The sequence below is a fragment of the Zychaea mexicana genome (genome assembly GCF_025766255.1).
Source record: "Zychaea mexicana strain RSA 1403 chromosome Unknown BDB00scaffold_46, whole genome shotgun sequence".
Classification (NCBI taxonomy): Eukaryota; Fungi; Mucoromycota; class Mucoromycetes; order Mucorales; family Lichtheimiaceae; genus Zychaea; species Zychaea mexicana.
Genome location: NW_026516709.1, coordinates 134,796 through 161,900, shown reverse-complemented (window position 1 = coordinate 161,900; position 27,105 = coordinate 134,796). Strand labels below are relative to the sequence as shown.

The window sequence follows — 27,105 nt, the reverse complement described above, 5'->3', positions numbered from 1 at the left end:
CATTGCATGGTGGCTGTTTCCTTACTAGTCGACATTACTGCAAAAAGATATTTTTGCTGGCATTGTGACATCGCTTTACTTTTTTAACGAAACGCTGTTACTTGTTGGACACGGTCCCTTTTTGAAAATATACAATGTACATACAGGCAAACTCTTAGCGTGTGAGAGTGTATTGCCTGCCAACCGTATACACCGTATTGTTCCTGGTAATAAAACCCCACAAAAAAAAATTATTTCGTTTTCTCTCTTTTCTCAATGAATAGTGGCAACGATAAACACACTTAACATGGTATATTACTATTACTGGTAGTTCACAAGAATAGCACCGAGACGTGTAAATATTACTCAGTTTATGGATCAAAAACAATGCGTCTCGTCTGTATCACCGCAGCATCCGAAAATCAAGCGAGGTAATGGATGACAGTAGATCAACACACACCAATAAAACATGTCGAACTCAAAATATACTCCCCCCCCCCACCATACCAAATTAGCATATCTCTAGGTCACGCGTATCAATTTACTGACTGGATCATGGATGTGTGCTGGTTGGATTCTGGAGAGGTAACAAATGATCGCTTTTTATTTTCCAAGCGAATTGATGTTTAACATAGAAATATCTAGCTTGCAGTAGCATTCGCCCATAATCAAGTTGAAATTTATGCAATCAAGCAAGACAATCCGTCTGCTGTACTTGTGGATCGAGTCCAATGCCAAGTCCGATGTATTTTGTAAGTTTTTTTTTTTTCCCTCGCCTAAGAGTGTGGATACGACATCACAGTAAATACTTATCTATTGTGATTGTGGATACCCGGGGCCAAAGATACTCGGCCCGTTTCCATGGCACCACAAAAGAAAACCTATTATTAGCCTCCGGCACTGTCTTTAACGAGGTGCATGTATGGAAGATCACAGACAGAAACGAGGATAACGAGGGCGTTGTATCCCATCAGCTCGTGGGTCATGAAGGTGTTATCTTTGGTGTTCGATTCAATCCTGACGGCAGCATGTTGACCAGTGTATCCGATGATCGAACGATCCGCATATGGCCCTTACAAGGCGAACGGTAAAAAAGTTCAAAATGACAAATTGCTTCCAAAGAGAAGAAGACTGACAGGAAAGGAAATTTGTGTAGAACAAATCCATTAATTATCTTTGGCCACACTGCTCGGGTTTGGGATTGTCAGTTCGTGGATCAACATCTTATCAGTATATCCGAGGTAAGCGTAAAAAAATCAGGGTGTACAAATTCAGAAATAACTAAAAAAAAACGATACTTGATTGCTGTAGGATGCCACATGTCGTGTATGGAAAAACACACTAGTGAGCAAAAACGAAGGGGATGAGGATGGTGATTGTTTAGCGTGCTGGGAAGGCCATATCGGCAAAAACGTATGGAGTTGTGCAGTCAGTCCTGAACACAAAATTGTTGCCACGGGTGGTCAAGACTCTGGAATTCGGTTATGGTCGTTTGTATCTATCAAGAACAATAACATTGGTGAGTCCACGAGTTTTCTTTGTTCGTTTTGGAAACAAACTAACGGCTGATCTCCACTGTGTACATAGAATCCGAAGATGATCTAACATTGGTGGAACTACCGGCGGCTGCACCAAGCAAACCTGAAACGTTCCGTAACTTTTGTCTTACGGGTCTTGATACCATCGTGGCATGCAGCAATGAAGGGTAAAAAAAAAGCTGATCTGGACAAAGGATAAAGGAAACTTGGGAGAGAGAGAGTGTGTGTACTATATTAACACACATACACACTCGATGTAGTCGTATTCTGAGAGGCGATCAAAAGGGCGCCGAGTGGACAATTTTACATAGTGATCCAAGTTATGTTAAATATGCAATGATGTCTCCTTCTCCATGTGGCCGTCTTGTTATTGTTGGCAGTATTGAAGGTCATTTACTGCTAGTTAGTACAGACCGTATTTTCGAGGTATGTACTACTATGTCGTCATTTTGCTTTGTGATATGTGATTCACTCCTATGTATATAAAAGGAGATTGTATAGTAGGCATAATGGTTGCTAATGCTCTCTCTCTCTCTCTCTTTAATAGCCTATCAAATTAAAAGTGCACGAAACAAAGATCTTTGAAATATTCATTGAAAACTCTCGAGGTATCAAAAAAAAAAACATACTACTGAGTCGTGATGAGAGAAAAAATAGTGATTATGCCAACCACCAAAAGAACCCTCTTTTATCAAATAGATCCGAATGTCTTTTATATCGTATCGATTGGTTTTGGCGAAGCAACATATCTCCACAAACTTGATGCTACTGACCCTACAACGGTAAGAATAATTTGTTATAGATATCGCGGTCAAAAAAAAAAACAGAAAGCAACTCACACATTTTGAGGAATATACTAGCCCGTTTTTGAAACGCTGTATAAACTCAAAGAACCTACCGAACGTACCAACATGCTCTCGTTGAAACTTGTCGAAGAAACGCGTCTTTTGATTTGCGGTTCTCGCGAAGGAGCAATGGTCGTTTACGAGCTTCCGCTATTATCAACAACGCAACATAGTGGTAGTGAACAACAACAACCTCAGACTGTCAATCCATTGATGCAACTGAGAAGAACACATGGACGACAAGCGATCAGTAGTGTCACCCTCAAACATTGCGACAACAACAACAACAAGGAAGTTGTGTTTTGGACTACTGGACGTGATGGATGTTATATCCAATACCGACTTGTACGGAACACTAACGAACAACAACAGAGCAGTAGTACTACTACTACTAGTAGTGCCAATACGGCGGGCAAGGGTGATGGCTCTGGAAAAGTAGAAGAAAAGACCAAATTGGGTATTGCAAGTCAAGGCGATACCATGATTGAAACGTCTCGATGGATATTGGAGAAAATTTATCGCAACAAGGTCACCAAGGGCTGGCTGGAAGGTGCACTGTGGCTCAATGACGAGTTGTTGCTATTAGGCTTTTATCGTAAAAGATTCTTTGTATATAATGAAACAAAGACGTTTGAGGTAAGCAAGCAACAAAATTATGTGGTAAGACAGGCTTATCAAGTAACTCTTTGCTTTTTATCATTGCTACTGCCTCCTTCTCCCTTTGCCACCCCTCGAAATTTAGCTGGTTTCCATTGCATGTGGTGGAGCTCATCGTCGTTGGCAGTTTAAGACGGCAGACACAAAGCTGGATTTGTCTACATTCACATTTGTTCGAAAAGAGCAGGTAAGAAGGGACAGACCTAGTGTGACAATAGACTATGTGGGGAGTCGTTAACTTAACTTTTTGTTTTTTACAGTTGTTCGCATACTTCCGCAACGAATCATCCGTGAACGGCAGTTTCAGTAGTACTGTTATTCAGGTAAAGTTTTTTTTTTTGTTCGGAAATAGGAGTCAATGCGTGATATGATGGCTTACTTATTACTTAGGATAACTTCCACGGTCGAGACGTTCGTGCTGTACGATACTTGAGTAAGTTGGTTTTTTTTTTATATCACTATTCGTTGCTTCTGATACTTATTTGTATATATCTCATTCAAATCTGTCGCTCTCCCCTATTAGGTTCCGCAGTAACAAACGATCCTTCTTTCCCCTTGTTATTCGCTTCTGCTGGTGAAGACACTGTCCTCAAATTCCATCAATGTAAAGTAATTCCAGTGTGTATGTCACACACAGAAAAAGCAACAGTAGGCTTCTATGCTCACACTCGTGACCTCTTAATATAGATATTCCATCCTTGAACACCAAATTCGCTACACTTTCAAATGTCCGCAAACATACATCTGTCATCAAATCGATAGACACAAGCAAGGGTAAGCCTATATACATATATAAACTGGTTTCTCTTTTTCTTATGAAAATGTTGAAGAAAACAGTGCTTACAATGATACTGATCTCTGTTTATACATCAGGTATTGATACACTCTTGTTCACCAGTGGAGCTAGAGAAGAATTGTATTGTTGGAAACTTGAAGTGAGCAAACCACCGAATATGAAAGACGGTGACTTGCTTGATCTCAATTGTCTGGAATGGGCTGTGTGTCCCGCAGTAAGGTAAATCATATCATTGTCGGTTCATTTGATTACTCTTTTAATACTCACAAAAAAACATGATTCCATTAGTCAAGTGATTGAAACCCGCATCATGGATATCACAGTACATGCCATTGATACAGCGCAAGGACTGCATTTGGTCGGCGCGGGCTATTCCGATTCTACAGTCAGAGTACGTGAGGATATATAAAACTTCAACCTACTACTAATAGCTAATACAACGCTGTTACACGTGTCCTGATAGATCTGGCTATTCAATGAAAAGACTCGACAGTTCTCGTTGATTGCAGACGGATCTTGGCATAGACGATGTCTCTTACAAATGGATCATGTTGTTATACCTGGTAGTGATAACGAAAAACAGGATCGAATTCTGTTTTTTACTGGAGCAACAGATGGACGGTATATATATTTGACATAAAAGGATGCGGGAGCACAGAGAGAGAGAGAGAGAGAGAGAGAGAGAGAGAGAGAGAGAGAGAGAGAGAGAGAGAGAGAGAGAGAGAGAGAGAGAGAGAGAGAGAGAGAGAGAGAGAGAGAGAGAGAGAGAGAGAGATCATTATTAACCTATCGTTTTCCAGTGTTGCTGTATGGGATATCAGTCAAAAATTACGAGAATCCATCCAAGACGTTGCCGCATTAGAAGCTGATCCTACACACACGGCAGCTAAATTCGATGAACCTGTGTATACTTACCAGCCACATCAATCCGGTGTCAATTGCCTTCAAGTTGCATACAATCCAGATGAAAATACCCTGACGATTGTTACTGGAGGCGAAGATAATGCACTTGTAGCAGCCAAACTTGCACTTGGCGGCGGCAAGGACGATGATGATGATGCAAAGATTGTTGTTACTGCTGTTGGCAACCCATGTTCTATCTTGGAAGCACATGCATCCTCTGTCACAGGTAAGGAAACAAGAAAGGTGGGCGAGATACCCAGTCAAATTAAACCAAATGTTATTATTATTATTATTATTATTATTATAGGAACACGGTTGATCCAGAATAATACGGCAGTGCTTTCCACGTCAACAGATCAACGATTAAATATGTGGACTGTCAAGGATTTGGGATCGGACGGAGTTGCGCTAATCTTGGTGGATGCTTCATTTGTTGATGTGCCTGACCCGTCTACCATGGATACTGCTGACTATGGGTAAGGCAAAGCCCAATAACAACATGATTTTTAACCTAACTCTTTTTTTTGGTAGTGGTGTCACGCATGCTGCTATTGCCGGCATTGGACTCGAAAGTTTCTCGGTTTCGTCATAATCACATGTAACCCCCGTTTCGCAAATAGAATAGAAAAAAAGTACACGCTACTGTCTCCATGTAATAAACGATATAATTCGGTCTCCCAGTCATTATAAAGTCGCTTGTTTTTGTCAAATGTCAAAACTCGGGCACTTTATATAATTTGAAAGAACAAAGTTGTTTGATATATATGTAATATTATGTACAAAGAGTAAGAAACGAGGTGGGAGAGGTGGGGGGTTTTGTGTTTTTTTTTTTGGTCTGGTCATTGTCCCAATGTCACTCAATACGTTTTTTTTTTTTTCGTGGTCATCGTGGTCATTGTCGTCGTTGTTGTTGTTCTTTAACCTTGACGTTGCTTGTGCTTCTTGTTCTTGTTACAGGTAACAAAAAGTTTTCCACGTCGTCGAACAGTGGTGCATCCATCACAAAGCTTCTTGACCGACGAACGCACCTTCATGGTACGTACAAGTTGAAGCGTGGCTTGAGTCGATGCCGTGGGTGTTGTGATGAGTGAAACAGCAGCAGGTTGTCGTGCTTGTTGGAATAATGTGCGACTGAATTGTGCGAGTAATGACATTTTTTTGTTCTTGTTGACCGTCGGGAATGAACGAAAAGAAAACAGTACCCCTTTAGAAAAATTGTTTTTTTTTTTTTACAAAATGCGCCACTTGAAATTCGGGTCGCTTGATATGTCGTAGGTGCGGGGGTTCCCTTGATGGCGAAAAAAGGTCTTTATCAATGCCAGTAGCAATGGTCCCAAATATAGATAATAAAAATGTAGGCAGGTAGGGGGGGGGTGACAGTCAAGAATGTTGGTGGTAGGACAGTCCGTGTACAAGTGCTAGAAGAAAGCAATCCTCGAGTTCCTGGGGTGACTTGCCACACTATTGGAAAATAGCTACGCTACACACTACTTTTAAAAAGATAGACATACAGAAGCAGCAGTGGATATGAGACTTTTTCTACATAACGGGCCCTTCGCCCGGTGACAATTGAATTAGTAACTCCAAGAGGACCAGCCATGAATGGGGCTTTTCCACAAGAAGATCGCTTTAGTTTTGTTTGTCAAGAACGACGAGGATAATGTACGAACTCTAAAGCTGTTAAAATAAACCATCGTCATCGAAGACGCAGAAACGGTAGGGAGACCTGCTGTCATGTACTGGTTTTAGAGAGTATGATTGGTTCTTCAACACGTTGGGGGGATTTAGGAGCTGTATGCAATATGCAACGGAAGAAGAAAAAGAAAAAGAAGCCTTGCGCGCCCACAACGCGCGCGCGGGGTACGTAAAACGAAGAGGACCTCCCCCTTTTCTTTCTTCTTCTTTGTTTCTTTGACGCTCTCTCCGCTCAGCTCAGCTCAGCCTCTCTCTCTCTCTCTCTCTATATATATATACACATAAACCTTTTTAAAGTGGCAAAAACAAGGAGGAGGAGCAAGAGGGGTTTCTGGTAGTAAAAAAAAAAAAAAAGAAATCGATGGAAACAGGCACACTCTTTCTTTGGATTGGCGGTTTACTATTCACATACATGCTCTGGCGACTCCAAGGACTGTTTCAAAAACGTAAAAAGCTAGCCCGCAATCTTCGACAGCAATGGCACGATTCCTGAGCAGACATTGAGTAGGTTTTTCTTTCCCCCCCCCAAAAAAAAAACCAAATAAAATGGTGATTGATTTCACCATTAGACCCATTAATGAACTGCTGACAAAAAAAAAAAAAGTGGGAAAAGATAAAGACCGTTTTTCCGAACGACAGGGACGGATAGAACAGGGAGGGGTGGGGGGGGGCCAGGAGTCGAGAAGCAGCAAGAAGAAGAAAACGATGGGACACCACCACCTTTGCTGCTGTTGTAAGAGAGACACAAACACTTTCTCCCACGCCCAACACACCACAATAGTTAGTTCACGAGATGTGAGGCCCCTCAAAGAAAGCATACAACACATGTCGTATTTATACCCAATTTGGATAATAAAAAGAAAAAGAAGCAGACTGCGGCGTTGTTGTTGACTGTTGTTGTTGACTGTTGTTGTTGACTGGGAAAGAGAAAGGGGGAGAAGAAGAAGAAGAAGAAGCTTACAAGAGATGTACTTTTAGGAGGAGGAACAAGAAACAAACAATAAACAAACACAGGGCTTGTGATAAATTGGATGCGATCCATTTGATCCACACAAAAAGAGTATTCAAGCACTCTTACTCGAGAATTGGATGCATGTAGCTTGTACATACTACACGGTTGAAAAAAAAAAGCATAAAAATAGGAGAGGAGGAGCCCACATACCTTTTCCTTTTTCTTCCTTTTCCTTCCTGCTTCTTCTTGCTTTTCCACGCTTTTCACACAGTATACATTTCTTGACTCTTCTTCTTCATGACAAAACAGCAACAGCACTTATCATGGTCTCCAGCACCAACAACAGCAACAACCACCGCGTACCATCATCGTCACCACCGTCATCATCATCATCATCATCACCATCGACGCCGTAAGCCGGAATTTTATCCGCTTCACCGGTCGATCACCGACGAAGACAGTTATGCCGACAAACCATCACCCATCACCCGCTTTGTCACGAAATTACTAGGTATGTGTGTGGGGCTTTGATGCTTGCAAGAAACCGTAAGCAATATGAAACTTCTCAAAGGGTTTGTTTGTTTGTTTGGGGCACTCAACCACTGAATTATTTTTTTTTTGGTCATTAAAGGCCTCGGCGGCGCAACCTCCTCTTCATCAAACGATAAACATCAACGCCAACGTCCGCCTCTTGCACACAAGTCACACTCTACCACTTCCATTACCAAAGACAGTTCAGTCATTTCGTCAACATCGTCATCCCATTACACCATTCACAACAATAACAACAGCAACAGCAATAACAATAATAACGAAACGATTACCGGGACTGAAACGCCTGTCAGTGTTTCGGTTATAGAGTGGGAAGAGCATCATCATCATCGAGGAGAAGAAGATACACAAAGCATTACAAGCAGCAACAGTAGCAGCAGTTCAAGCTCGAATACCAGTCTAGACGAAGAAGAAAAAGACGAAAAAAGTGTCTGTTCCGAGCGTTGTACCGGCAGAAGAAAACAAAGAGGAGGACGCAGCAGAAATAATAAGAAACCTTCTTTGACATCTTCTGTATCCTCGTCCTCGTCGTCAATCTATTGCGGTTGTGTTGCTGCTGGTATTAAAGCAAAAAACAACAACACATTTGCTAGCACTACTACTACTAGTACATCATCTGCTGCAGTGGACGCACTCGTTTCGGCGGCCACACACATCAATCAATACGAAGAAGAAAGACGAAAACGACAGGAGCGTATCGTAGCGTTCTTGGATATCATGGATCCACCCCAGTTGGTGGGTAGAAAAGAAGATACAGAGCCTGTCTTGGATCGGACCATTAGTGAAAAGGTAAAAAAAAAGCCGACATTGCATTTTTTATGCATGTGTGCGGGCGTTTCTTGTGTGTGTGTGTGTATGTCGGCTCAGTTATATATATACACACATACTTGTACATGACATTGACAGGATGCATGTCGAACATACATACATAGCTACGACCTTACCTTCCAAGACGCCATCGACTTACCACCCAATGGTCACTCTTGTACAGTTTGGACCAACATGGATCCAGTCTGACCACGCTTTATAGACAATGTCGATCCTATCGTGGACCGTGCGTCCTAGCTATCAAGGATGCCGATGATACTGTAAGTAGTTCCCGTCCCTTTCTCTCTCTCTCTCTCTCTCTCTCTCTCTCTACATGACTTTATCTTAATACTTTCAAGGTCACTCTGTTATAGATATTTGGTGCATTTTTAAATGAGACTCTCCAGGCCAACAGTGCTTCCTACTATGGCACGGGTGAATGGCAAGTATTTTCCTTACTCCTACTACTACTATTATTTGAAAGAAAAGAACAAGATATACTGAAATCAAGGAATCATTTTAACTAGTTTTCTATGGAAATATTGCAAAAATACGGGTAATGTCCAAGTGTTTCCATGGACAGGCAAGAATGAATACATGATCTTATCCGAAACAGAATTTATAGCCATTGGAGGCGGGTAAGTCTTATTACTGTGGTTCATCCTCCCATCCCATTCACTCACACGCACAGGGGGGGGTGGGTACTACACTTTTTTTTTTTAGTGACGGCAAATTCGGGTTGTGGATCAACTCGGACTTGGAGCATGGACATAGTGAACCTTGCCCAACGTTTGATAATGAAAGTTTATCACGTAAACCGGAATTCGCTTGCATGGAGCTTGAGATCTTTGCAGTATCTGGTGAACTTTAAAAAAACGGAGCTCTACACTCTATGTTACTCTCCCATCTTTTTTTTTTTTTACAGTTTTGATGGCTTGTGTATAAAAAAAAACAGAAAGCCTGACACAACTCATAACAAACAACAACAACAACAACAACTGGCATTTGCATCTCCCATCCATATATCAACATTTAATCTCTAGGATAATTTCCAGCAGTAGTTAGCAGTATAAATATCGCAAAAATAAAAATTATGTGTGTATGTATGTAGTAAATCCCAATGTCTACATCAATCTTATATTTGTGAGGCAGCGTTGTCTTTCTGCTTGCTTGCTGTGTGGCAAATGACAGCTTCCAATTAAACCAGCAGTGAAGACCAGTGATCAACAGGGAATGAATGACGTATCCTTGTACATAAACCCAATTGTAGTCACGCGCTAAAAGTTTACCAAAAGTTCTTCCACTGTTGTTGGTGCATGATGGTCCACCATAGTAATACATGCACTATGTTACATGGTATATATATAACTTGCGTGTTCATCGGGTGATGATGAAAGAGTTTAAAGCATCCCTCACTGGTTAATATTACTGTTTATTAAGCTGTCACCCCTTGATGCTTTAATTTGCCTCAGCTGCAGGATTCTTTTTCTTTCTCTCAAACCCTTTTTTGACTCCCGCGCCTTGTTCTTCTCTCCTTCTCTCTCTCTCTCTTAGAACAGACCCTTTTTTTTTTAAAAAAAATCCTTGTTGTGTCATGTTCCTGGAGAGCATTTGTCCAGGCCAAGTCAATCCACAACCTCATGCGATTGAAGCCTTTGTGTGGAAATCCATCCGCTACATTGTTTGTATTCTTTCTTTCTTGTCCTTTTTGCGGGGCAATTCGACGAGAAAGGAATTAACTTTTGCGCCTTTCCCCCCCGCCCCCCCGCTTATTAGATATATGCAACCGGGTCAAAAGTCGTCATTTATGCCGATCCAGCAAAACTTGTTCAAATCGTTTCTTCGAAAACCCTAGGCAATGACGACCAGCGCGAAATGGTGACAGCTGTTGCTGGATGTCCAAGGACGGGTCGTGTAAGTTTTCTCAATAGCTTGTTCCAGTTGCTTGTTCCTGGGTAAACGCGTGTTATTATAATGTTATCAAAACTCAAACCCACCCTTTTTTTGTGTGTGCATCGATCTATTTCATAGCTTGCACTTGCATGCGGAACACAAATTGGCATATGGCAATACTCGGATAAAACAAAGTCAAAAGTAAGCTTTCATTGAAAAAAAAACCCCCCAAGCAAAGCGATTACACGAAGATATAGTATGATTTACTTTTTACAAACCAGCAACAGTGGCATTTCGATACTGTGATTGATACTGGAACACGCGTGAGCTGCCTTGATTGGGGCAAAGATGGTAAAATGTTGCACTCGTTCTCTATTCATCTCTCGAACTACAAATACACCAGGATGGGTCTTTTAAAATTTATATATGTTATGTGGTGGGTAGGCCATCTTTTGGCAGCAGGACAAGAGATCTCGGTGTGGATGCCTATCCATAAAGAAGGAAGCCAGCCTTTGCCGGCATGGAAAAAGCTGTGGCATATAAGGTTATTTTTATTTGTAAAGGTGCAGGATGTGTAGCAAAAAAAAAAAAAAACTTAACTCACATGTTCATTTATAGACCAGCAACGCATGTTGCTATAGCAAAATTTGAACCAAACTCTATGCTTTTCGCTACCGTTGGCTCGGTAAATATAAGATTCCTTTTTTCTCTCCTTTCTTGTAGTGCGTCTATTGTGTGTGTATAATCATATAGTATTGAAAGTTATTTTGGTGGGCTGAAACGGGTATTCTAGGCGGATCGTCTTGTTACGTTGTGGTATACCTCAGCTAATACTACTGGTAAGTAGTTGGCTCTTTTTTCAAAAAGTCTTTTTAAAGTGTTGACAAAAAAGCTAAATTATTCCCTTTTTCGCAGGGTCCTCCGAACTGGATTACCACTTTTTATACCTTTCGCATCCTCAATATGTGACACACATTGTATGGCGACGGCTACTAGGTCCTAATGGGTAAAACACATTTCTCGGGTCGGCCAAAGAAAAAATGACACGACTAAAACTACAAGTGTTGTTTTTTTTTCTGCCTATATACAGCGCTCCGGCTTGTACCTTATTTACAATGGCAAAAGATGGTATTGGACGGTTCTGGCGACCGATCGATCTGGAACAGCCACATAGACTACACATGAGTGCTGTGATTGATCCAAACCAGTCGCTTGTTACTGAACCATCATCATCATCATCAACGGACGACGTCAATCAACAGCATCACACTTTATGTAATGACGACGACGACGACGACGACAACGATTTTACACCTATCCATTATATCAGTTGTGACGAATTGAAAAGCTCGCTTTATGCACAACTACGATGTCATTCAAAACATGACAAGTTGGATCACAGTTTGGAGAAAATGCGCGATTTGATTCGCGATACGCCCGATTTGTTATTCCGAATTCAGGCTGATGGATCACTTACGTTCTGGGGAGTTCAGGTGCGTGTGTATATATATCTAATGGTTTGCATTTGGGATAATAAGGCCCCCAGAGAGAGGTACTCTGGACCAAGGTACTGATTTATTTTTTACCTTTGGCGGGCGGATTTAGCATTTAAATGTGTTACCGCGTAGAGTTCCACGTGTCTTTGTTGTGCTTCGGGTGGCACAAGCTGTGAATCCAGATGATATTCCGTACTTTCTCAACGCGGTCCATGTTCTCCACGACTATGCCCATATACAATCGTCTTGTAACGTGTGCAAAAAGAAAAAAAAAAGGACGTTTATGGACGGTACAGTGGTAAAAAACTAAATGTGTTTCTTTTTTTTTTTTTTAGCGAGTATTAAACCCGCAGAGCTTTCACTTGTTGCAAGGAATCGACGTGGCCAGTTACGATGTTATGGATTAAATCTCGTTGATTTTTTGGATACGACGGTATTTGCACCACGACTCTATGTTAAATACAGCTGGCTTGGTCATCGTCATACCATCCGTTCTATCAAACAAGTCGCCAACAATCGTCTATGCACGATCGGGACGGATGGAGAAGTAAATGTGTGGAAATATGGATTTAGAGAGGTAAGACAGATAAACTAGGGTGTCGAAAAAGAGAGTATTGAATGATTGATCCTATTTGATTCTCTAACGCGACAGACACGATGGCGTCCAACAACACAATTACGTCTGACCAGTTCAATGAGCTTTAACTTTTCCAAATTGCTTGCTACAACACTTGGCCAAGGTGACCATCGAATCTTTCTTTCTTTGTGTGTGTGTACGTGCTTTATACTACTAGAATATTTAAAATACTGAATAAGGGAAGGTGAATTGCTTTCGTAGATAGACATATCGCAATCTATGATGGCGAACAAGTAGCGATCTATGTCTTGGACAACACAGGTTATCATATACAACAAAGGTTCGCATGTGAAGCCTACGATCCAACCAGCACAGCGCCTTTATCTTCTTTGCATTTTTGCAATATACCCAATGATGATGAAGGGCAAGACAACAACAACAGTAGTTTTATCCTCAACAACAAAAAACCGGCCATCTATTTACTCATCGGCATATCTACCAGCTCGAGCTGCTCGTTCATTTGGCAAATCCATATGAATTCCAACAACCCAAACGAAATCGACAATGTCACGTTTGTTCAATCACAAAGTTTCGGTGAAAAGTGGAAAAACAATGCTGCTGCTACTACTACCCATGTCGAGTTGAGCGGGAATTATGGTACTAGTACCACGTCGACTTTACTTGCTTCGCTCGAACGTCGTTCTACAACAACAACAACAACAACAGAAGGTAGTGGTACGGTCACCATGACGGTGTCCATAGACCAAGACGTTCTTTGCTATAAACTGGTTTCTTCAAAAACGAGCAATGAGCAACAAGGAACAAGCTTTGAATGGAAAGACATGTATACTGTGCAGACGCATCTAAAGGATATACGACGCATTCGCCGGACGGCCAATGTCATGGCGATAGGTGAGGGACATCACACATTTTTTATTGTGAGGGGACTTTCGGGATCAGGTTCTAAACACATAAAACAATAGTGTCAGGATCTGAAAAGCAACATACACTTTCGCTATGGTCGGAAATTCGTACGGATGTTCCACCTATTCTACAAAAGCAACTTTCTTTTTGGTAAATAACAACATGGTATTTGGAGAAAACAAAAAGGCGGGCAAGTTATACTGAACCAACTGTTTTTTTGTTTAATCCTAGGGAGCCAGTAGTAGATATCGCATGGAACGTTTCTTCAGATGGACAATTTGTATTAGCTGTTGCATTTGCTCAAAAGATCAGTATTTATGGAGAAAAGCGCGCCACTCAAGTAGCAGCAGAAGAACGGAATGGTTCTTCCAATGATTGGGTCAGCTATGTCACATTTGATGTTGATACGTAAGAAGCAAGGAACAACACAATGTCAAGACGTGTCTTTTTTGCGGATGCGGGACATTTACTCACTTTTTGTCTAACGTCTTTCTTTACAGACCGGATGATATATCCGGAATTGCATGGCTTGACTATGGTGTTCTTGCCGTTGCGGCTGGAAACCAACTCCGTTGCTATCTCAAATGGCTAACGCGTGGCGATCATATCAAACAACGTATGTTGAAAGTGTCCCTAGAGTAGTAGTAGTAGTAGTAGTAGTAGTAGTAGTAGTAATAGAAGTATTAGTAGTATAGAAAAAAACTAACATTTCCGTCTTTTTTTACTCTCTATTTGAATAAAGAACCACCCTTGGATCCGCAGTTTGAGCCCATGTCCAACATCTATGATGAATCCTACGAACTCAACGGCCCTCTACCTTTTTATCATCCCAATCTTCTAATCCACTATTTGATGTGGGGTAAGTGCGGCAACTATGATTCTTTTGTTTGCTTACTAGTAAATAACTTATAATCTTCGGGGGCGACTTTTGCTTTCTCACGGTATGATGTATAGGTAAAATCGATTTGATCAATGCAGTGTTATTAGCAGTATATCGATTCTTGCGCCATATCATTGACGAAGACGATATCACGGTCGATCACGTTCCCCAAATATGTCTTTCAACACTTTTAAGGCTACAAAATGAATCGGTAAAAAAAAAAACAAAAAATTCATTGTAAACAAAAACAACATTTATGCGTATTTTTGTGTCTCTTAACTATTGCTCTCTACTATGTTGGGGGGTGGGTGGAATAAAAAATATATAGGATGGAACGTCGAAAAAGAAAAAGGAACAGCAATACAGTTCATTGTTTGGAGAAGAAAGTCTTGATGAAACAGACATGGCCATTGGTGCAGACGATGAGGACGATACACGCCCATTAACTCGACAAGAAACTCGATATCTTGTTGATCAACTGAAACGACGTCAACTGCCAGGCCTTTCCGACCATGAAAAAATACACTTGGTGGCCATGATCGATACATTTGTAGAGGTAAAATATCTCTCTCTCTCTCTCTCACACACACATTGCCCTTTCATGTCAAAAAGAGGGTCCAATCTCAAAAAAATAAATTCATTAGATTTCAACACAAGGCGAATCCTTGGACGAGAACGGTGCGCGTTTCACGGCTCTTTTAGAAAACTTTTTCCATCTAAACGAAGCACTTGCTTCTGAGGAAAGAAAGAAAGAGCTTGCTCCTCGAGACCTTATTTGGGCGTTACACAGTCAATCACAGGTTAGATACGTTGTTTTCTTTTTTTTACAACAACAACATATTAAAATGCACGCTGTTTATAAATACTAGGATCTATTGTTGGAACGATGTCTTCGTCTGTGTGGCGGAAAGCTACTTTGGGAAGATGCTAGAGCATTGGGCATTTTCATGTGGTTGCAAAAATCCGAAGTGGTGGTAAGTAGACAAAAAACCCTCTTTTTTTTATATTTGCGATACTAAAATGAAATGGTTTTTTTTTTAGACCGAGCAAATGACAAATATAGCGCGTAACACGTATCTCAATCAAGATATCAAGGATCCTATCAATTGTACGCTCTATTATCTGGCGCTTCGTAAAAAAAGTCTATTGCAAAGTCTATGGCGTACGGCAAGTCATCATAAGGAACAAGTTGTCATGGTCAAGTTTTTGGCGAATGATTTTACTGAATCTCGTTGGAGAACGGCAGCATCTAAAAATGCATTCGTGCTTTTGGGCAGGCAACGTTATGGTACGCATTTTACCATGTGTGTGTGTGTGTGTGTATGGAACAAAAATTAACTGTTTTCCCCTTTCCAGAATACGCGGCTGCGTTCTTCTTGCTTGCGGACAAATTGGGTGATGCAGTGGGTGTCATTCTCAAGAACCTTAAAGATTACCAGCTTGCTATAGCAATTTGTCGTGTTTATGAAGGTAATATGTCAAAACTATCTCTGCCATTTTTCTAACTTTTGAGAAGAACGTCTAGTAGTAGTGCTTATTTGTTGTCATCAATTTGGTTAAAATAGGTGACCATAGTCCTTTACTTCAATCAATTCTACACACCCACGTTTTGCCTATAGCAAAGGAAACAAATGATCGTTGGCTTATGAGTATGGCGTATTCTATGCTGAATGATTCTAAAGAATGCATTCGGTCGCTCGTGGTAAAAAAAAACTAACCTCGTATTTTCATGGCTCCAGCAAAGATCAGCTAAATATATATTCTTTACCTAGGTACCCCTAACCACTGATGATGATACCAGCAGTGATATCACTGCGGATGATAATGACAGCACAGCTGTTGCCGCCAACGTCAATGATCCAAACCTATTCATTCTGTACCAACATCTCAAGAAACAATTCCGTTTACAAAACAAGCAAGGACTCGAAATATCACCTCAAGTGGAATATGTGTTTTCACTGAATGTCAGTCGAGCCTATGAACGGTTGGGATGTCCGTTGTTGGCTTTGTTTATCCTGTCCAAATGCAAGAAACCTGCTGAACACATTGCAATTGGGAACGGTACTACCACTCCCGGAAAAGATAAGAGCAAAAAGTCAAAGGAAATGAGAGCCGCCGATCTGTTCGCTTCTGATAATGATGATGATGACGACGACGATAACAAGCCAAAGGAATCAAGAGCTGCTGACTTGTTCGCTGATGAAGAGTGTTTAAACAAGAAACACGATGCAGCTGATCTGTTTGCGGACGAGGAAGATATCTTTGCCACCAGCAAACCTGCCGCTTCGTTGTCCGATGATATCTTTGCTGATGAACCAGACGTATCGGAAAAAACGGACATCTTTGGTGATAACGATGATGACTGGCTTAAAACAGACAATGACGATGGGCTATTATTAAAAGACGTCGGTGATGAGAACGATGCAGAAACTGGTGATGAAACGTCCATGTCGGGTCAACAAGGTGATAACGCAATGGATGGCCTTGGTGTCTATAAGGCTTTACAAGTGCTACGGTTACTTCAGGTATGGCTAACCCTCCTCCATTTTATTTGCAGTGTTAATTGATCTCTTCATTATGAAGCTATTTATGAATGCGTGGCATGGCTTTACAAACTTTATATGTATACAATAGACCATCTTCCATAGCGCTGCTGCGTTATATGATAGTACGGTTGCAGGAGAGCTTGGAAGTAACCACAACTACCATGCCTCCTTTGTACAGACGCAAGAAGATATACTTTCATTGGGTGAATCTGCACACATTCCACGCGCAGTAATGCGGCGACTCTTGCTCGAAAAGAGCATAGAGGTGGATGTGTTTGGCCTGTATCTCAGTATCATTGATACCGCCGATGCGTCGTCGATTGTCTCTCCAAGCGACGCAAAGACATTTATGGCAGCGTTCAAGACGGGCTGTTTACAAGTCTTTAGAGCTGCTCTTACGGATCAGGAATACTACTATTCTGGACTTGCTTTTATGGAACATTGGTCAGAGTAAGTTGCAGATATATATAAATGGGTTAAAGGGGGCTAGAGAAGTGAAAAAAAAAACCGTGTATTGGTATACCCCGGTTTGCTAAAAACACACAAAAGGCGCGTCATGTCAACGTATTCGATATGGAGCAACTTACAGCAAGACATTTCGTTTGCCCAAGCACAAAAGATTGCTCTGAACGCATATGTTACTATGATCATGGTCACATTAAAGCAGCGGCACTTTGAAAAGACGTGGTCGTTTTTGAGCAATTTCAAAAACTTTTTGGAATCTTTGTCTGCTGCTGATACGATCCAACAAGGTTTGAACAAAATTCATCAAAACGAAGAAAAGATGGTAAGTTGATTTTAAAAAAAAGGAGGCTGTGCTTTTCTTTGGAAGAAGCTTACATAAAGGACCATTATTTTACAAAATTTCATAGGTAGATATGGATCCCGATGATTTCGATACATTCTCGGATGATACCCTATTCGGATACAATATGGAAGAAGAAGTATACAGACCTACAAGTGACTGTAATGATCGTTCAGCAGGATCAAACATGTTGGAGGTGGCTGCGTTGAATTATGTGCTTTCTATTCTGGAAGGCTATATGCAACATGCTGAGAAAAAATTGGAAGCGACCAGTTGAGTATTGTTCCAAAGAAAGAAACGTGATGGTGACCAGCTATATTTTTATTCATCGACAATGTCTCTATACGAAAATCATCACTGTAGGTGAGCTAATCTCATTTATTTGGATGGTCATGCTGGATCCAATTGCCTACCGAGCTCACGGTCTCAAAGATACCATCAACACCCAACTAGAAGGAGATTTGACGAAACGTAAGTTTCCATTTTTTTGTCCTCTGGTTTTCAATACATCTACCTAACTGAATTTGTATGTTTTATACAGGTAATATGTCGAGAGAGTTCAAATCTTTGCGACAGAAAAAGTTTTGGCGTTCACTCAAATCACTAAGAGCGCAAGAGCGATTATTACCCTTTATTAACTTTGCTGTATGTATCAAATCCTCTTTACTTGTACAATCTTGAGCCAAGTATACCCTAACACGTTCCATTTAGCCTCCCGATATCAATGTACTACCGGATGATACGGAACAACCTCCACAAACCTTGTACAGTACGCCAACAACTGCCCACGCCTTTGCTGTGAGCTCAGTAAGTCACTTGTCCTAAAATACTCAATCGGCACTCTCTGAGGTATAGCACAGTACTGACGAACGTCATAACTTAGGTATGTCCTGATACTGTTGCTCTTGTCATGAAATCCGAGGTTCAAGAAATCGATCTCGCCGGTGCACAACACTATGGAGCAGTGAGTAGACACCGTATTTTCTGTCTGTTGTTCAACTACACACTCACCGTTTTTGACGAAAATTAGCATATGGTTCGATCTACGTCGTATTCCTCTACCGGTATCGCTCAAGAGCACCATCGACATCATCCGCATCATACGGATAGCTATCCCGATACTGAAGAAGAAGACGATTTCGGCAATCATTCTTCAGATGCTGAAACCGATGTATCAGGCAGCAAACAGCAACAGCCACTACTTGGAAGGCAGCGATCCAAAAGTCATCATTTACCACACCATCGTGGACCTTACCATGGGAAAACGCCCAATAGCAGTGTTGCTGCTTCACCAGCAAGTTTACGGCTGGCAACAGATGGTGCTTCAAGTAAAACTGCACAAACGACACATAATTTGGATAATTTGCACGAAACGTTGAAACGGTCACTCGGTATAAGTGGCAAAGACGGCGTGTTCTCTGGGTCAGAAGCATCACGATCATCGGCAGGCGCAAGCTCAAATGGTTCCATTGCAGACATGGTAAGAAACCGTATATGAGGATCTAAATTTATCATAGTCTACCCAATAAAATCTAACGACGCCATCCTAGGTAACCTTGAAAAGGACGATACAAGCAACGTGTGCTGAGGCGCATCCATACTTTCCATTTTGTAAGTATAACTTTCCGAGAACTAGCATCGAACACAACTTACCCAATTATCTTTTTTTCGAATCACATATTGTAGATATTACTGGCTGTGAAATTAACGGTAATGGTGGACCAAGTGTCATGCTATGGCAATATGGACAAGAGCAAGAAATTGCTAGTTACAACGGTTGTCATGGCAAAGTAACCAGGTAATAAATAATAAGGCATGTATACTTTTTCGAGTGGGGTTTACTAAAGTTCAGCACACGAAACAGAGTCCACTTTGATCAGGTTGGGCAACGATTTGGTGCAGGTGATACTACAGGAGGTCTTTTATTCTGGCGGTTCGATTCATATGCCCATTCGAGCAAGCCGTACTATAGCATTCCATCCTGTCACTCCAAATCAACACGTGATTTTACCTATCTAGACTCAAGCAGTCTTGTAGCTAGTGCAGGTACATCGGTCGCAATGAGTCGCAGGTACATTTCTACTCTCTCTCTCTCTCTCTCTTGACTATGTAACTCTCTTTTTTTTGCTGCAATGTTATTTGACCAATTGAAAAAAAAAACGGTAGACGGGACCATATTTGCCTTTGGGATACGTTGCTGCCACCGTCAAAGGCCATGATATGCTGTAAGTATACACCATCCACAAATTATTGTCTCACCAACACAACTAACAAATGGCCTTCTTTTCGTTAAGCAATTCCTGCACATGATAATGGTGCCTACGCTATCGCATATGAGCCTAAAAATCGTCTTTTGTTTACTGGTGGCAAGCGTGGAGAAATCGGTAGGTGTCATGCTACGATGGATCAGTAACACTATCTGAGTCGACTGCCTTGAAAAAGCTAAATTTTACTGTTTTATCACCTTAGTTGTTTCGGATATTCGACAACGTAGCATCATGCATACATTCTCGGCCCACAACTCACGGATACGTTCGCTTGCTATAGATCAGGCCAATGGCACTCTTGTAACTGGTTCCATTGATGGCGACCTAAAGGTAAATTCCGTCCTATTCCTTTGATACAGGACAAGGAAAAGGAATGTTTGTGGTGCTTATATATATATATATATACTTATTTTTACTCATAGATATGGGATGCGTCTACGTATAAGATGAAACAAGCATATGACATCCAACCAAGGAATCGGTTCCTGGGTACAGGATTTAATCGATTTCCGGTATGTTAAAAGATACCAACCTTCATTTCCACTCATTTTCAACTAACACAGCATAATTTTCAATTATACGTAGTTGAAAGCATATGGTGTCACTCAAATACAGATCAACGATGATAGTGTTTATACATCTGGGCCAGCAGGTTTGGTTTGTTGGTCAGCCAATCTGCACAGTAATGATCAGAATAGTGCAGGAACTCTGCAGTAGAAACAAAAATAAAATTGCAAATATCACAGCTATTAAAGTCTGTAGTATGTACAGTAGCCCTCCTTCTTTTTCCCAGCTTTTCTACTGATGTATATGAATTGTAAACATGTTAGATCGTCACTTATAACTGTATCTTCATCATCACCATCATCATCATATGAGGCAGAGAAAAAAAATTCAAGTACGGAGTCTCCACATATTAAATGAAATTTAACAGGCACCTTCCAGTTCTGATTTGGCAGATAAAATTCCGGAAAAAGGCACTCCTCGCTTCTATTTCCCTTGAGATCCTGTTGATAATGCCTCCCAAGCACGGTTCAACAAAGCGACCTTCAACAAACAACGAGGACTCAATTGTGTCCCAAAAGCGATTCATCGTGAACGATGTCGACGGGCAACATGCCATAAACGTTAATCAGGAACCATATGAAAAATCCAACAATGACGCGATCAATGAGTCTGCTTCACCTGCCAATGCCAAACTACGAGCAAATCTCGTTCAGCAAGGAGAACACGGTAAAGAATCCAAAGACGCGTCGAATTCAAAGGTTTTAGTTGCTCGAAACGCAGCACCTCAAAGTTTTACCAGTTGTCACTCTGCGAAACATGGTAAACAAGAAAGATATGACATGTAGAAAAAAGTGAACTAAAGAGTTGTTTTCTTTCAGGAACAAAAGTGCATTGTTCATCTATAGACATTTTTACACGCTTGCCATACGACGTTGCTTTGCTTATTATCGACCTTCTCCAACAGCATGCAGTTGCCGAATGCACCAGAGTCTGTTCCGCTTGGCGTGCATTGGTCCTGGATTATTCAAAACCATGGTGTCACATTGAAGCTACATCTTGGGGACGAACACGTGCGCTACCCCCTTATAAACTGTTACCCTCTGTCAGTCAGCATGTTCAAGAGATTCGTCTCCTATTCTCCAACCAAGCTTTAAACTGCATCAAACTCCTTCGTACAGAAAACTTTCATAATTTGCGAGTACTGCATATTCAAGAACGTTAGTATACAACAGAGGCAGTTTGCTAAAATTATCCTAAAGACAGCAAATGGATATCTAAAGAGGCTAACGGGATCACTGTCATAATCGCAGGGAAACAGAGTTTATACTCTGAACTCTGTTCTGCTTTACCAAATGTCGCAAATACGTTAACGATGCTGGACCTTTACATTGGAAGGGATGACGACGTTCCATATTTGGCTCCTATACTGTCTATCTGCCGCAATCTGACGCGTCTCAAGTTTGATTCCAGTCATAAGGACAACTCAAAAGCGTTCTCAACAATGTTTTCGCTGTCGCATACTACTCGGCTAACAGAGATCGAACTATTATCGCGTGACTCGGAGAGCATCCAAGCTGAACGTCTAGAAAGCCTCATTCAGCACTCACCTCACATTCAATGGGTACTCCTCTATAACTTTACAACCGATGTCTATGAAACTGTCCGCCTCCACTGTCCTGGTATCAAATATTTAATGGTGAACAACATACAATGTGTCGAATATGGACATTACGACAATCGTTTCTCGCAAGACACATCTCCTGGATTGAAATTGCTCTCAATTAATATAGATAGCACGCAGTCCGGCAGCGCTGAAGAACCATTATTGAAGAAATATCATTCGACATTGCGTGCACTTGACTTACAAGACTGTAGTATCTACTTTGATAATGACAGACTCAGTGGCCCTTTACCGACGTACCTTTTCACAAACCTGGTTACTTTTCATCTCGGAGACGCACAAGAGTCCATATGTCACCAGCTAGGACCTATGCTAAAGAATACGCCAAATTTAGAAAAGCTCCACTTGTCAAGCCCATATTGTATCCCAATCGGCGTGTTCCAAGCTTTAACAAACGTAAAAAAGCTTTCCTCGCTACACATTTGGGAGTGCGAAGACATCGATACGCACGGTTTACTACTCTATTTTAGAGCACTAGTACATGCGAAAGGATTACCCGCACTAGTCGACCTCGTTTTCGAACAATGCGAAGGTGTTCACAATTCGGTGTTGCTGACAGCTGCAGAAATTAAAAGCTTGCAAAGCCTATACCTCGGATTTGATAGGAGTGTCAGTCGCCCGTCAAAGATAACTGTCAAGGAATTTATGCAAAAAGCCGCTCAGTTGCCGCATCTTGAGCGCCTTGGACTTACTAGGTGGGAACATATAACAGTGGAATCTTTACGCCTTTTGGGAGATAGTAAATCCCTCACAAAGGTCGAGATTTTTTCGCCGGAAGGAATCACTGATATTAAAGCATTCGGAGCATTTCCACCTAAAATAAAGATTGGTTATGGGCCTTTCTAGTCATTGTACATACAGTACTCTATATACCGTCTTGAAAAATAAACGAGAAAAGTATATCCATCCTCTCTATTTGTTAATAGATCCAACGCATCAGTTTATATTTCAGATTTTGGCACACCAAAGGATGAGCAAGATGAGCAAGTAAGCACCGTGTAACCACGGGAATTTATGTAACCGAGTAACAGTGTCTTGGGCTGTGCCTCTTCTCGAGTAACTACTTTGCACAGCTTTCCTCCACATCGTGCACACCACGCCATATTTCCTCTCTCTTTCCTCTTTCATCGAAAACTGTGTCCATTTTCACGTATCTGCAACATTACAACTTTCCACCTCAACAAATCAACTAAACTGTCGTGAATTCGTTTCTAGCTTCTATCCAAAACCTTCACAAAGTCATTGATTAAAAGGACTGCCAGCATATTCTCTGATCTACAGTAATTAACAATAAATGTATGATAGCACTTACATTGAAAAGATTGTTTTTCTATGTAAACGGTATTATACTACTGTAGTTGTTTGATACTACCATCGGTCGACATAACATGTTATGAAAGAAGTCTTTCCTTGATGACGTTCGGTGATATATACATGAAAAGTCTTATATTTATATTGAGTGTTTTTTTTTCTCAAATAAAAAACGTTATCATATATGATGTGAAAAAAGGTACAGGCGGGGGGATAATAAAAGCTACAATATACTTGGTTATAAAAGACGAACGTATTACATAATTTAGAGCTTGGCTTCCAAAAACTCGGCTCGGTTCTTTGCCTTTGAGCAAGCCTTGTTGTAATCCTCTTGGGTGATGGGACGAGCCTCGATTGCCTATTGATTACAATGACGGGTTTGTATTAGTATTTCCCTAGCCCATATTTGTTAAATGACAAAACTAATACGTACTGGATTGTAGCCGACATGAGGCTGGGTAGCATTGCCGTTAGCCTTCTTGTAGATACCAACGACGACGGCACCGCCGAGACCGACGTTGTGCTGGAGAGCATATTTGCAGTTGGGGACTTGACGGTCGCCAGCCCATCCACGAAGCTGCCACGTAAGCTCTAAGAAGTTTTGGATGGTATTGACAATGAGCATTTACTGTACAAATAAATCAATTATTTTACTTTTTATTTACCTGTGCACTGAGCCAAGCCAGTGGCACCAAGAGGATGACCCTTGGAGATCAAACCGCCCGAAGGGTTGATAACGTATTTACCGCCATATGTGTTATCACCCGAGTCGATCAAAGTGTGAGCTTTGCCTGGGGCAGTCAAGCCGAGGGCATCGTATGTCAACAACTCATTGGCAGAGAAACAATCGTGCAATTCGACTACCTGGACATCGTTAGGTGTAATTTTAGCAGTAGCAAATGCTTCTTTGGCAGCAGAGACGGTCATGTCGAAACCAGCCCATTGGATAGCATCGGTGGTCAAAAGACGAGGCGAGTCAGTGGCCATTGACTGGGCACAGATCTCAACAGCCTGATCCATCAAATTGTGCTTTTTGACAAAGGCTTCGCTAGCAACAATCACACAACCAGCGCCATCAGAAGTAGGGCAGCACTGAAGCTTGGTCAAGGGACCATAGACCTTGGGAGATTGCTTGATCTGCTCCAACGAGTAAATGTCACGGAACTGCGAGTAAGGGTTCTTGGAGCTGTGGCGATGATTCTTTTCGGCAATCTTGGCCATGTGTTCTTCAGTAGCACCATACTTTTCCATGTATCCAATACCGGCATTGCCAAAGATTTGAGCGGCACCGGGGGCTTTGGGCTCGAAGCCCTTTTCACCAGCCATCACCATGGTTACATGATCTGTATATGAGTTACATGTTAGATACATTTTCTTTAAGAGACAACACAAGTGCTAAATTCACACGTATAGAACTGTTTAAGCTCTTACCCATGGGGTTAGTTCGGTCGCTGTATGTGCTTGTCAAGGAACCTCTGGCCATACGCTCAAAGCCGAGAGCCATGGCACAATCAACCATACCAGATCCAACAGCAATACGGGCTTGTAACAATGCAGTCGAACCAGTCGAGCAGTTGTTATTGACGTTAATTACTGGAATCTATCAAAGGCATAATTTTGTCAGATTTCTTGACTAGTATAAAAACAGTAAAATGTTCATGCCCAGAATTATTTTTTTGCACACACCTGAGTCATGCCAAGTTGGTAGAGAACACGCTGACCAGCAGTGCTGTCTCCATAAACGTAACCGCAAGCGGCATACTGAATCTCGTCATAGGTGATTTTAGCATCGTTCAATGCCTTGACAGAAGCCTCAAGACCAAACTCTATAGACGTTGACAGAGGGATAAGTATACAATGGGAATGCAATATGTCTTGTCATTTCGTTGCACATATAAAATGTCATACCAGGGTAGTCGACTTCACCGCGTGGCTTAATGAACTTGGACATGCCAACGCCAACAACGTACACTTTTGAGAGATTTGCCATGATAAATTTTGTTATTATTAGAATTTAACAGATGAGGGAAGAGCGAAAGTAAAAAAGAAAAAGAGTGTGGGGTAAAATGTGTGATACTTATTATTTTTCTTCTATTTTTTTTCACATGCTATAAACTTGTCTAAAACTGTTGTTTCTATCCTAAATCCCAAACGGTTTTGCGCTATAGTAACGTGAGAAATTATGCTTTATAATCCGTCGTCCACGTTACCGATCTGTCCTTTTTCTATTTATCGTGAATAGAGCAAAGAAACATGAAAAAAACAGGTTCCAAAGGTTGGCTGAAGTTGTTGCATTTTTACCAAGCTTGTATGTCTGAAGACAGTTATTTCAAAGTGGCTCTCTCTATGCATAACATAAAGTCCACAGGAGAGTGCATAACAGCCCCTTTCCTGACGGTAGTAATTGGAGCATTTGTCTTTCGGACGGATAGTTTAGCCGCGCCTGAATTCTCGGCATTATGCCAAATACACACACACTCTCTTGATGCCCAATTTACGAAAGAAAAGGAGGACGCCCCACTAAGCACAGATGGGCATCCTCCCCCTTCCCCATTTTTTTTACCAAAGCGGGATTTGACTTTCAACTTGGCACTCGAGCAGAAAAGAGGATGTATTTTATAATATTTTCCATGATGGCGTTTATTATTTTCAATGATGACGCCTACTCCTTTTCAAAGCCGTTTTGGATCAAGCCAATATCGTGCATCCAGATTTGAAAACACAGGCTGTAATTTTCAGTGTGTCAATCGTGGCAACACCAACCCCATATGCGACCGCATAATCCGTGCAGTTTGGGTTAATTCTGCATGTTGCTGTTGAGAGTGAGAAAAGGGCCGGGGAGAAAAAGACCCTAGAATTTATACAGAACTGGATCCCCGTGTGAGATACCCGAATATAACACAACTACCGGATGTTCATCAAGCGCGCCGTCATCTGCATACATCGTGAGTAGTTAGCAATGAGTAGTAAAACATATAAATACCCACGGAAGCATTATATATCTCGCTCGTATTTTCTTTCTGGTTTATATATTCAATCAGCGCCCAAAGCTTGCACCCCGACTGCCACAAAAAAATCATGCAAACGACGCGTGGTCAAGATCACGTCTTCAGCAACGCCGCAACAGGGACATACTTTCATAAAAAGACGATATTTGATTGTCTGCACATCCAGGCCGCATGGCAAAAAAATAACCTTTTTGCCATTGGTACTCGCAACGTTGTTATCTAGATGCTATTTGACGTTATGCAATAACAACAACTTGGATATGATGTAGCGTTGACGTAAATAGTAAACCAGCACTTACCCTACTCAAGATAAGACGGGAACATGACATGTTGATGGATAGTATCAGTTCATTTACTCAAGCAACATTGGATGCATATCAATGATATCTTTAATACATCCTGAAGGTAAGGAAAGAGACCTGTATTATTGCTCTTTGCCGTTTTGGACCTATAAATATCAAGTACTGAAACTGATGCATGGTTCCA

At 41.3% G+C, this 27,105-nt stretch overlaps 7 protein-coding genes across 7 annotated transcripts; 5 read left to right on the top strand and 2 right to left on the bottom strand.

Moving 5' to 3' along the window:
- Positions 1–352: 352 nt before the first annotated feature.
- On the top strand, positions 353–5,310 carry BDB00DRAFT_873291 (WD40-repeat-containing domain protein; the record flags this gene model as incomplete). Its single annotated transcript, XM_053127070.1, has 22 exons — positions 353–410; positions 506–564; positions 625–731; positions 824–1,066; positions 1,136–1,220; positions 1,291–1,498; positions 1,567–1,684; positions 1,778–1,943; positions 2,065–2,125; positions 2,217–2,299; positions 2,378–2,998; positions 3,105–3,206; positions 3,280–3,342; positions 3,410–3,452; positions 3,543–3,623; positions 3,707–3,793; positions 3,893–4,034; positions 4,104–4,206; positions 4,279–4,436; positions 4,616–4,944; positions 5,026–5,194; positions 5,250–5,310. 22 exons carry the CDS (start codon positions 353–355, stop codon positions 5,308–5,310), a joined length of 3,147 nt encoding a protein of 1,048 aa, XP_052978796.1.
- Positions 5,311–5,635: 325 nt separating this feature from the next.
- Positions 5,636–5,872, bottom strand: BDB00DRAFT_765302 (ribosomal protein L36-domain-containing protein; the record flags this gene model as incomplete). Its single annotated transcript, XM_053119504.1, has 1 exon — positions 5,636–5,872. The coding sequence occupies one exon, from the start codon at positions 5,870–5,872 to the stop codon at positions 5,636–5,638; it is 237 nt and encodes a 78-aa protein (XP_052978795.1).
- A 1,790-nt stretch (positions 5,873–7,662) lies between these two features.
- On the top strand, positions 7,663–9,595 carry BDB00DRAFT_873289 (TLD-domain-containing protein; the record flags this gene model as incomplete). Its single annotated transcript, XM_053127069.1, has 6 exons — positions 7,663–7,876; positions 7,997–8,706; positions 8,850–9,005; positions 9,099–9,159; positions 9,236–9,362; positions 9,448–9,595. The coding sequence occupies 6 exons, from the start codon at positions 7,663–7,665 to the stop codon at positions 9,593–9,595; spliced, it is 1,416 nt and encodes a 471-aa protein (XP_052978794.1).
- Positions 9,596–10,134: 539 nt separating this feature from the next.
- On the top strand, positions 10,135–11,366 carry BDB00DRAFT_428760 (uncharacterized protein). Its single transcript, XM_053117356.1, has 6 exons — positions 10,135–10,405; positions 10,501–10,638; positions 10,756–10,818; positions 10,899–10,975; positions 11,062–11,161; positions 11,236–11,366. Exons 1-5 carry the CDS (start codon positions 10,319–10,321, stop codon positions 11,111–11,113), a joined length of 417 nt encoding a protein of 138 aa, XP_052978793.1. The 5' UTR covers positions 10,135–10,318; the 3' UTR covers positions 11,114–11,161; positions 11,236–11,366.
- Positions 11,061–21,056, top strand: BDB00DRAFT_827796 (RAVE protein 1 C terminal-domain-containing protein). The gene is made up of 37 exons (XM_053123814.1): positions 11,061–11,161; positions 11,236–11,302; positions 11,411–11,456; positions 11,533–11,623; positions 11,708–12,110; positions 12,223–12,361; positions 12,449–12,690; positions 12,766–12,853; positions 12,952–13,602; positions 13,674–13,764; positions 13,846–14,022; positions 14,115–14,230; positions 14,357–14,473; positions 14,569–14,705; positions 14,823–15,050; positions 15,139–15,294; positions 15,364–15,468; positions 15,536–15,782; positions 15,851–15,964; positions 16,060–16,196; positions 16,267–17,019; positions 17,129–17,490; positions 17,590–17,827; positions 17,913–18,117; positions 18,209–18,316; positions 18,387–18,490; positions 18,557–18,652; positions 18,729–18,809; positions 18,876–19,325; positions 19,396–19,456; positions 19,532–19,643; positions 19,710–19,916; positions 20,012–20,070; positions 20,140–20,229; positions 20,315–20,442; positions 20,535–20,624; positions 20,698–21,056. Exons 1-37 carry the CDS (start codon positions 11,100–11,102, stop codon positions 20,827–20,829), a joined length of 6,690 nt encoding a protein of 2,229 aa, XP_052978792.1. The 5' UTR covers positions 11,061–11,099; the 3' UTR covers positions 20,830–21,056.
- On the top strand, positions 20,934–22,529 carry BDB00DRAFT_428859 (uncharacterized protein). Its single transcript, XM_053117357.1, has 4 exons — positions 20,934–21,438; positions 21,498–21,836; positions 21,930–22,315; positions 22,410–22,529. The coding sequence occupies exons 1-4, from the start codon at positions 21,033–21,035 to the stop codon at positions 22,446–22,448; spliced, it is 1,170 nt and encodes a 389-aa protein (XP_052978791.1). The 5' UTR covers positions 20,934–21,032; the 3' UTR covers positions 22,449–22,529.
- Positions 22,530–23,711: 1,182 nt separating this feature from the next.
- On the bottom strand, positions 23,712–25,931 carry BDB00DRAFT_428673 (thiolase-like protein). The gene is made up of 8 exons (XM_053117355.1): positions 25,913–25,931; positions 25,689–25,773; positions 25,520–25,582; positions 25,298–25,437; positions 25,043–25,211; positions 24,277–24,954; positions 24,045–24,202; positions 23,712–23,969 (listed from the first exon to the last, which is right to left on the bottom strand). Coding segments are annotated over exons 2-8 (1,302 nt in total). The 5' UTR covers positions 25,690–25,773; positions 25,913–25,931; the 3' UTR covers positions 23,712–23,876.
- Between the last annotated feature and the right edge of the window lie 1,174 nt (positions 25,932–27,105).